Here is a 10,886-nt window from a genome sequence, read left to right as displayed (position 1 = left end):
AGCGGAATTGTGCTCCCTAAATGTGTTGAATGACACTAACATTATTGGCTTTGTGAAAGCAGCTGCAAAACCTGGGATATCATTTCCGGCCGAACTAAGCAGGATTACCAATCTGCTCCGAACACATTAAAATCAAATTCCTCATATTTGTCTTTAAATGCCTTCATTGTCCCAGCCCCCACCCTCACTTCGACACACACACACTCCCTAGCTTTGCAATGTCCTTCAGCCTCACTGTAGGTCTTGGAAATCTATCCACTACCCTGAACATTCATTTCTCTAACAGAGGCAGTGGTGTGTACTATCTACAAGATTTACTCACTGAAGATGGCTTTGCCAGCACCTTTGCAGCCTGTACTATCTACCACTAGAAGGATAAGTGTAGCAGATGCTTGGATATGCCTGCACTCGCAAGTTCCCCTCCAAACCACACACTATCCTGATTTGGAACTATGTCATTTTTCTTTATTGCTGCTGAGTAAAAATCCTGGAACTCCTTCCTAATGATTCTGAGAGTGTACTTGCACCATAAGGGCTAAAGCCATTCAAGAATGTGTCATAGAGTCGCCCTCTCAAGAACATTTCGGGATGGGCAATAAATGCAGGCCATGCTAGCAATGCCTACATCCTATGACTGAAAAAAGAAATTGATAATAATGGAAAGTGTTACTTGACGTTTGATTCATGTATTTGTAGCTACAGTTAAAGTGTTCTGGCAGTTCTGTGAACTGTGTGATAAGAATTATTATTAGCCTGTAATTGGTTGGGCTTTCTGTATTCAAGCAAACAAAATAAAACAGCAGGATTTCAGTTCAGGGAACTGACCCTTCAAGCTGTGATGTGTTTCTTGTTGGTTAATTTGCAGAACTATATTAATAACTCTGAGTTTGCAAATGGGATCCTTGGATTTTATAACAATGTTGATAAGATTTCTCACTCTCGTCTTTGAAAGAAAATTTAATCCAAGAATTGGATTTGGGGTGGCACGGTGGCACAGTGGTTAGCACTGCTGCTTCACAGCACCAGAGACCCGGGTTCAATTCCCGACTCAGGCGACTGACTGTGTGGAGTTTGCACATTCTCCCCGTGTCTGCGTGGGTTTCCTCTGGGTGCTCCGGTTTCCTCCCACAGTCCAAAGATGTGCAGGTTAGGTGAATTGGCCATGCTAAATTGCCCGTAGTGTTAGGTAAAGGGGTAAATTAGGGGAATGGGTGGGTTGCGCTTCGGCGGGTCGGTGTGGGCTTGTTGGGCGGAAGGGCCTGTTTCCACACTGTAAGTTATCTAATCTAATTATCTCATAGCTGTAGAGTTTGTAAATAATGAAAACCTTGCCTCATCATGGGAGCGGGGTGAAAGACGCACATACAACAAAGTGAGGATTAAATAAATAATTCATTTTGCCTCAGAATAACAAAAGTGTGTAATAATTCCCTGAACAGTGCATAATAAACTATTCTGTTGGCAGTTATGTACTCTCCTTGTTGCTTTAATAATCTGCTTCGATCCTCACTTCATTTGCAAATTTTGAGAAGATTTGTAACTCAGGTTGAGGTTCTGGATGTGGGTTTGCTCGCTATGAACCTTCCAGCTTAGCAAGCAAACCTACATCCAGAACCTCACTTCATTTACTGATGAAGAAATATGGGGTTCAAATCCATAGCACTATCACTGGAACTAATGTTGTCCAAGTGGGATATGTTGGGTACTCCTTGCTGAGAGTGGTGCTCAACTGGGTATCCATGTGGCAAAAGCTGCTGAAGTGGTAGTTGCAACAGCTGAGTCAAAGCTGTATTTGCAAACTGTGATCATGATGATCCATTCAGAGTATCTGTTTGTCATCCAGTATATAACCTGGGGTCAACTGTTGAGAGCCCGGGTACTAACAGTATTTTAAGATCCAGACGCCAACATGCATCTGACGTGCTTTTGATTTGTTTCTTAGGCAGCTTTGTGGAAATATTTTGGTCTTTTATGATGATGATTTTAAGGAATAGGTTATTAAAATCAAGGGGAACACATTGAATTATTGTCTGAGGTATGGGGTCTGTAGTTTCATTGCCTCTTGCTCTGCATTCCTGATGAAGGGCTTATGCCCGAAATGTCGACTCTCCTGCACCTCGGATGCTGCCTGACCTGCTGTGCTTTTCCAGCACCACACTATTCGACTCTGATCTCCAGAATATGCAGTCCTCTTTCTCTTGTTCTGCAATATGACCATGAGAAGGAGCAGAGGTTGCAGAAAAGGAGCGGTTGTATGGACCCTTCCCTGGCTTTTCAGGGAAGGTCCACTGCACAGACGAGGTCTCAGGAGCACTTATCCTTAAACTAGGCCTTCAGACCTGGGCCCACTCAGATTCAACAAGGAGCTGGTCCTTGAACTGTGTGAATCCGTTTGGAGAATCAAACTGGATTGAGGAGGGCCCTATCGAGAGCACCACCACCACCTTAAACTGTTATGCATTCAGGCCAGCTGTATTAGGAGCTATCTCCCATATTTCTCAGGGTGGCCTCAAAGGACAGTGCATCGCCCTCTTGTACAGGATGGCAAACAGAGTGAATGATGGTTTGACCAGGATTGTGGGATTCCCAATGGCTCTGGGAGCTGGTAACTAAACAAACACAGACAAGCAGCTCTGCAGGTCTCCTCTTACAATGGGAACAGGATATTGGGCTCTGACTCTCATTGAACTTGTGGGATTTGGGCTGTGAGTGCCCAGGCAGTTCCCTGGAGAAGAGGCATCAAAGATTCTGGGCAATCAGGAGAGAGCTGACTGTCTGAGGACCAGAGGATTGCCTGCATGTCCTCTCTTGCTCAATAGGACTTCCACCGCTGAGTTACTGAGACTTGTTGCAGTATCTCAGAGCAGCAGAAATTTGCACAAAATAATAAGGCTGCCTCAGGATGGCAGGAATGTTTTGAAGATGTGCCAGTTCTTTTCAAAGTTCTTTTCCTGCCAGTGCTGGAAAAGACACAAACCATATTTAAATGAGTCCTGTGCAAATTGGCTTGATGACATTGGATAGTCAGCCCAATCACCTTGCCCATCCACCCAAGCAAACATGACGACGGACTCTATTAGTTATTGCGAATAACTCTTTTCACACCACAATCATAATTCATTAATGCACTTTATTTATACAGATTAAACCAGACGCTTAGGAGTGAGTCACATCCACAAAAACATTAAACACACGTGTTTCACATTCGAATACATTTCCCCCCCACTATATTTCAAACAGCTGTGACAGGTGCTGCCAATATCAAGTGCAATTCGATGATCTGAAATTAACCATTGGTGTAATTAGCAAAGTACCTCCCCGCTTACAACTTGATAAAAACAGACTGATAACAAAGAACAATATGGGGTAGAAATTTATTTGCTCCATTAGGCTAGTTCAAATTATTCCTGTGCCTTAATATTTAGGTCCAAAACCTAAATATAATTGGGTTTCACAACTTATCTGATTACAGTAAAATTTCCAGTATCCACCAGGAAGGTGATGAATGGGATTTAATGAGGGGCTCTCATTCATGATTTGATTTGCTAGTGTGGCATTCTAAAGAGATGTCCAAAGAAGGCCAATAATGCCTCCTAACAAGTGGAGGGTAGAACAGGCTGTTTTTTTAAACACCCTTCTTTAATGGGCAGGGGTGAGCCCATTCCAGTTTGACTCCTGATTTCCCCAGATTCTTCATGATGCTTTACAAATCTGCTGCTTAATTAATTTGGGAAAGTGAGTACAACTGGTGAATTACACAGTCTGCTCTGACTAATCTTTTATATACAGTACAACCAGTACATCATGTCCATCTTTATTCACTGGGATTTTTCCCCTCAACTGTTCACTATCCACTGATCCTATGGCAGTCCACAACTGGGTGACTAAATCAGTCATGTAGGAGAAAGTGAGCACTGCAGATGCTGGAGATCAGAAATGAACAGTGTGGTGTTGGAAGAGCACAGCCAGTCAGGTAGCATCTGAGGAGCAGGAGAATCAACATTTTGGGTATAAGCCCTTATGCCTGAAACATCGATTCTCCTGCTCTTCAGATGCTGCCTCACCCGCTGTGCTTTTCCAGAACCACACTCTTAATTCAGTCATGGGCTTAACAATCTTGCTGAAGACAGCACTTTCTACTCTCACCTGCTTCTTCGGTTCACTCAGGAAGAAGCCAGTCTCGTTCAGAGCTGTATTGGAACAGCCAGCACAGGGCAAGTCCTTTGGTGTCGCTGACAAGGTCAGCATTCATTGCTGATCTTTAATTACCCTGAGAGGTTGGCTTGGCTATTTCAGAGGCAGATTAAGAGTCAGCCACATTACTGTGGTCTGGAGTCACATGTAGGCCAGACAAGGGAGGATTGCAGACTTTCGAGCTTAAAGATCATTAATGAACCAGGTAGTTTTCGATAATGATCAACAGTGGTTACTTGGTCATCAATGCACTAGCTTTTGTGGCTACAATTAGGTTAGTGCTTTGAAATGGTCTACCAAGCCATTCACCTCAAGGGCAGTCAGTGATGGGCAACAAATGTGGGCCTTGTCTCATCTGATATAATAAATAACATATGTACATTACATAAAAAAGCAACCTTCAACAGGGCTGACGTACAGTGTCATAAACTCTGAATCTTACACACAGCTATGTACTGAAATATAACTTTAACTCAAAAAGTTAAATCTGGATAAGCATCTCTAGAGATGTATCCGTGGCATCCCGTTGCCATGGGGAGAGAAACTCAAACCTAAACCCATTGAACTGTGATGGCTTTTGACCCAGAGGAATCCGCAATTGTTTTATATTAAACATATATATATTTCAAATTGAAAGGGACATTTAAGCATATGTGGCACTTGTAAAAGGGTCAATTATAATTTTGTGGTAACAGACAATACTAGTCATGTGGCCTGGAGACCCTTGACCTGGAAACTACGAACAGAAAGTTAAAATACAGAAGCTGTACTGAAGATGGGTACAAAATGGAAAGGGGAAAGCTTAAATAGTAACATTCTGGTGGATCACAATTCGATGGGAGCTGAGGGTTAGGAGGGTTCTGGAAAGAAGCACACTCTATATGATGATTGCATAGGTGGAACCCTGTTGATATTGAACCTGTTGCCTGCAGTGAACAAGCTAAATGTGTGAAGGAAAGGCTTTGATATTCTGCTGGAAGGAACAATATGATTAAAAGTAGGATAGATACAGTAGACTGCCTATTAACTCTATTAGATAGAACAAAGACTGTCTATTGTTCTAGTATAATTTTATTTTTTGTTTTGACTGTGATTTGCCTGTTAATTATTATTTAATTGATGTTTGGACTGACTCATGTTAAAGTACAATTTACAAAAAGTGAAATTTTGCCAAGTAATTTCTTCACTTTATGGTGTTGCGGATGGGGCGTGGGAGTTGGAGGGTTTCAGTTCATTTAGTTGTTCTGGTTTATGGATTCCCACAGGGCCCACAGCAATAGGAAGAAAGTCTGACTGAACCTTGAGGGTCAGTTTACATTTTCGTGGATTGATTGTGGAGTCAAGCTGCATCATCTATTATTGGATTGCAGACAGTTCATCAACAGTACTGGTCAAGTGATCAAGCTGAATGTTCCAGTATGAGTACTCCAGTTTTCTGGAACAATCGAGGAATCGTACAGATAGGAAGTATTCTTCACAATTTTTAATCAGAATCTAGCATTGAGCCAAACAATCTTCCTAACTGATGAAATATGTGGATCCTTTTATTAATTAAATTATTTCTTTTCAATTGTGATCGTAGATGTTGCAAACAGTCATTCGCAGTTAAGGGCTCGAAATAAAATGTAAGAATTAAAAAACCATATAATCATTAATTATATTAGAGACAAAAAAAACTGCAGATGCTGGAATCCAAAGTAGACAGGTAGGAGGCTGGAATAATTCGGCAAGCCAGGCAGCACCAGGAGGTGGAGAAGTCAACATTTCGGGTATAACCCTTCTTCAGGACTAAAGAAGGGTTATACCCAAAACGTTGACTTCTCCACCTCCTGATGCTGCCTATCTTGTTGTGGTCTTCCAGCCTCCTGCTTGTCTACTAGTCATTAATTACAATGAATTTTTAATCATTTCACCAATCTAGATTTCTGATTGGGTTTTGTACTGCAGCCACTTTTCCATCAGTCTATATATAATTATTTTAATATTGGAGCTCAGTGACATTACACGTGAGTTTTTTAAGTAGATATGCTAATATGGAGCTCAGCCATCACCCAGCCCAGATAAAATTATGTCTAATATTCTGTGATAAGCAAACCTAGAAAAAAATGTATTTACATAGCAACTTTTGTAACTGTAACACATTCCAAAGCATTTTGCAACCAATTCAATAGATTTGAAATGTAGTAACCACTGCAATGTAGGAACCAAAACAGTTAATTTGCAAACAACAAACTCTGGCTAGCAGAAATTAGGTAAAACACCAAATAAATCAAAATTTCTAAAGGAACAGCTGATTGAAAAATACTGGCCAGAACACCAAAAATATTCTACTTGGTTTCTTCGAAATTGTGCCATGGAATCTTCTGTATCTGCTTGACAGCAGACAGGCCCACAGATTAAATCTCATCTGAAAACGATACCTCAGAGCGCAGCCACTCCTTCAGTGCTGCATGGGAGAATCAACCAATCAACCATGGTGCTGAATTTGTGAAGTGGGACTCATAACCTCTTGCTTCAGAGGTCAGGGTGTGACCAACTGAGGTCTGACTGATGTATAAATTGTATGGCATTTCCCACCCCAATTTCACATCCTTGCTCACTGGGCAAAACTCATTAAGAGCTACTTGCACGTAACACCTTATCATATTCTAGTGAACAACTAATGTCAGGCTATATCTTTGAGATTGACCTTGCTCACACCTATAAAATTAATTGAACTCAGCATATTAATGATTAAGCAGAAGCTATTAGTATGTTACCAACTAACAGCTGATTGAAGAATCTACTCTATGGGTTTAGAGGAAATGTAAAACTTTAAGCACAAATACATGTGTTAATGGTATGACGTCAAACATGAGTAATACAATGACCATTACTAAATAACCAAGGAATCACATTGCTTCATATATCAGTCATGTTGGTGTTTTATATTGTCCTCCAACTTACTGGCCTTTGCTCTCAGAAAGGTGCATCCTTTTAAGTTCTCAGAATCAATAACATTATTGACAGTGTAACGCTTAAACATTTAATTTCAGAAGGCAATCATTGAATGAAAAATAAACAAACTCAAAGAATGAAGAACAGGAGAAGGGACAAGGAGTGAAACAGTAATATGAATTAAAGTGACTCTGGCCACAAGCTTATAAAAGGTCGATTTTATAAGAAAGTAAATTTCTCTGATTACCCAGTGGGAATAAGACTCTGTCACAATCTGTTCTGTTTCAGTTCAGCTCAGATTGATGTTACTAATCTTTCAGCTTTGCTGTTGGCATCGCAAGCTGTTTTGCAAGTAGGTTCACATGCAATGTCAATGATACTGTGGGAGGAAAGTAGGCAGATTGATCAGAATCATTTCGTCTGCCAGTCTTTATTTAATGCAGAAGTTCCCATCCTGGTCTATCACAGTCCTTAAAAAGAGCTGGTATGGCAGTAACAATGAACGGTGGATCACCCTTGGTAATCAAGGATGTCTTAGAGAACCTCTGCATCACATTTTAATAATACCATCTCTCTCATTAGCTTAATTTGTGTGACAGAAAAGTATGACGTTGCATCGAATAAGGCAAATTAATGAACTGTCCGCGTAAACAGACCTTGTGGGCAATTCATCTGAACTCAGCCAGGAAATATTCTTTACTGACAATGGTCTCATAAAGCTAATGTTGAAGGTGCATTAATTTCCCTCCCTATGGCTCTTATTCAGGCAGTGCAATCTCAACAGCTCAAGAGTTTCATCTCCCAACAGTTGATAAAGGATATTTATATTCATTAACATACTCCTACTAGTATTGTGCTGCAGTTTATGGTTTATATATAATTCACATTTCAGCATGCAATTAAGACACTTGTTTTCATAGAACACATCAACAATGTTTGATCATTGCCTGTTGTATAAACATTTCAGTACAATTGGGGCAGCATTCAAGATTCATATTGTGCTTTACCACTCTAAAAAAACAATTTGAAAGTTGGGAGACTGGGACATAAGAGAGCATTTCTGGAAACCATGTCAAAACTTGTTGTGATCTATTGAGTTTCCCAACCCTCTCACTCCTTTGCTCTTACAGTCTGAGAATGGTAACAGCACAGAGAGAGGCCATTCGACCTGCCTTGCCAATGTAGGCTATCCATGATGACTACTCAGCTAGCTGTATTCATCATTGCAAGTCTGCAAGTCCTTTCTTTTCAAATTGTTATTCAACTCAATTTTAAAAGGGCAGGATTGAACCTGTCTCTCCCATACTCTGCATTCCAACTGAGGTTGAATTAGAACTCTGGAAGGGTTCATCATAACTTTGTTGCTTTTGCTGTCGGCTGTGCTCCCCCTGCCTCTCAACCTGCCACCTGCTCCTTCCCACTACCAGCACACAGATACTGCCAGGTCTTCCCCAGATTATCAGTTTCTGGATCAATGGTGCTGGAAGAGCACAGCAGTTCAGGCAGCATCTGAGCAGCTTCAGCAAAATCAGTCCCTGGCATACAAGTCTTAGTTGTTCTCGGTTAGTATTGAGAGATGATGTTGTATGGCCCCACCTGGAACCCTGCTCTGTTTACAGGACCACACTGGCCATCACACAGTGAGCAGTGGGAGCCACCTTCTGGGTTCGCCAGGTGAACATCTTCTTGAGCTCGCCCCTGAAGCTGTGGTGGAGCCAGGCGTAGATGAAGGCGTTGTAGCAGGCCGAGCTCATGGCCAGCCAGTGGCATAGCAGCTGGATGAGGTTGAAGTACTGCTTGTCGATCAGATCAAAGTCAATTTCCTTGATCATGTTGAAGAGGTGCAGGGGGAGCCAACAGAGACCGAAGACGGCCACCACCAGCACCAGGAGGCGGAAGGTCCTCCTGCGCCTGGCCCGGTCCCACTCGGCCTGGGACTGGGTGATGTTGCCAGGCACCACGCGGTTCTTCAGCTTGACGGAGATGCGGAGGTAGGACAGCGAGATGACCAAGAAGGGCAGCACGTAGGTGGCCAGCAGGGTGCTGTAGGCATAGAACAGCCTGGGTTTCTCCATGCTCACCCAGAACTCCTCGCAGATGGTCAGGTCCTGGTGGAAGAACTCCACGTAGTAGGTGTGCACCAAGGCCGGGGCTGTCAGCAGACATGCCAGCAGCCAGATGGTGACCAGCAGGTAGGCACAGCCGGGGATAGTCAACCTCTTCCTGAGGGGGTGCACTGTGGCATAGTAGCGATCCACGGCGATCACAGTCAGGGTGAAGACTGAGACAAAGACAGTGACTGGCTGCATGAGGAAGACAAAGTAACACATGAACCTGCCGTAGATCCAGCCCCGGGGCTCAAAGACATAGGCCAGGGTGAAGGGCACGCAAGTGGCACACATCAGCATGTCTGAGAAAGCCAGGTTGCCCAGCAGGAAGTTGGTGGTGTTGTGCATCTTCTTGGTCTTGCAGATCACGTAGATGAGCAGGTAGTTGCCGAGGATACCGACTAAGACCACCAGGGCGTAGCACGGGATGATGAGGGGCTTGAACTCCTGGATGAGCTGGATGCCCTGGAACAGCGAGGACAGGTTGGCGAACTCCTGCAGGAAGCTGAGCCGGGAGCTGCGATTCTCCCCCTGGGCCAGGCCGGCTGCCCGCTGCTCCATCGGCCCCTCTAGCAAATCCTCTCTCCTCTCTTTCTCTGTGTGCCCGCTCTGCCAACCAACCCCCTGCAGGGTTTCCAGAGACTGTTCCCAAAGCTTTCCGGCCAAAGTTCCGATCTGCTGGTTGCAACTTTGGACTTTTGGGCTGGTGCTGAGAGAGAGAAACCACAAGCGACCCGAAGTCCCACAGCAGTGGGGCCCACCAACGCTATCCCCGCGGGCTGAACCGTGTGGAAATTATCTCCTACTCGCACACCGATCCTTCTCCTGTATGAATTACTTACGGTTTTCTTTGCTCAGTTCAAGCTCGGCTGAATCCCCGAGTGGTTTTTATTTTGTCTGTCTCTCTCCTGCTTTTTGTTCACAGTCTGCTCGGTGTTCGCTGGATGAAAGCGCTTGGGTCTGATAGAGTGAGGGAGGAGATTCTCTCTCTCTCTCTGTTTGTGTGTGTGCGTGTGTATGTCCCAGCTTTCTCTCGCTGCCTTTCTAGCTCCGTGTGAACTCAGTCAGAGACCCCCCCACCCCCCCCTACCCCAGTACAAAGGTGTGTCTCCGGACCTGTCCAATACAGCCCTGTTTCTGTCGGCTCCGTCTGGACTCCGGTCAGTTCTGTTTCCTCCTTCTGCTGCTTTTTTTTTTCGCGAATGTTTTTTCTTCTGACTTTTGATGAGAAGGTACAGCCAGTCCCCTGCCTGCCATTGGTGGAAGGTATTAGCACGGCGGTCCACCTCAAACAAATCTATATCACAATCAATATTAGACACTCCCGAGCGGATTTAGGGAATAGGCATTTCAAAGTCACGCTCCCTTGAAATGATGTTTCAGTGTACTCGAGATCTTCAAGTAGTTGACAAAAGAGGGAAGTCAGGCAAAGTGGGTAAGGATTGACCTCTCGGCCCCTTTAACTTGCTTCGTCATACAATCAAGTTTGATTTTCCCTTGAATTTCATTTTTCCTGCCTGCCCCACTTCTCCCCTCCCCAACCCCAATCCCTCTCTGTCTTAAATACTCTCAATGCCGCAGCCCCCTCAGCTGCTTTCGGGTAAAAAAAGAAGTTGCAAAGATTAACCAGCATCCGAGAGGATTCCT

The 10,886-nt window shown here is 43.7% G+C and overlaps 1 protein-coding gene across 2 annotated transcripts; it reads right to left on the bottom strand.

Moving 5' to 3' along the window:
- Nucleotides 1-3,110: 3,110 nt before the first annotated feature.
- Nucleotides 3,111-10,292, bottom strand: LOC122561239 (prolactin-releasing peptide receptor-like). 2 transcript variants are annotated; one of them, XR_015760906.1, is made up of 2 exons: nt 10,082-10,292; nt 3,111-5,806 (listed from the first exon to the last, which is right to left on the bottom strand). XR_015760906.1 is itself a non-coding variant. In XM_043712849.2 (2 exons), the coding sequence occupies exon 1, from the start codon at nt 9,798-9,800 to the stop codon at nt 8,745-8,747; it is 1,056 nt and encodes a 351-aa protein (XP_043568784.1). In that variant the 5' UTR covers nt 9,801-10,292; the 3' UTR covers nt 3,111-5,806; nt 8,728-8,744. The 2 variants fall into 2 exon arrangements, 1 of the variants encoding a protein (XP_043568784.1); XM_043712849.2 differs by having other exon boundaries at nt 8,728-10,292.
- Between the last annotated feature and the right edge of the window lie 594 nt (nt 10,293-10,886).

Source organism: Chiloscyllium plagiosum, unplaced genomic scaffold, assembly GCF_037043375.1.
Source record: "Chiloscyllium plagiosum isolate Xiang-an unplaced genomic scaffold, Cpla_swu_hap1 HiC_scaffold_22, whole genome shotgun sequence".
NCBI lineage: Eukaryota > Metazoa > Chordata > Chondrichthyes > Orectolobiformes > Hemiscylliidae > Chiloscyllium > Chiloscyllium plagiosum.
Note: the sequence above shows the minus strand (reverse complement) of the source record. Positions and strands in the feature narration are given on the sequence as shown.

Coding starts and splice junctions, on each gene's coding strand:
- LOC122561239 (XM_043712849.2), bottom strand. CDS start 9,800: ATGGAGCAGCGGGCAGCCGGCCTGGCCCAGGGGGAGAATCGCAGCTCC.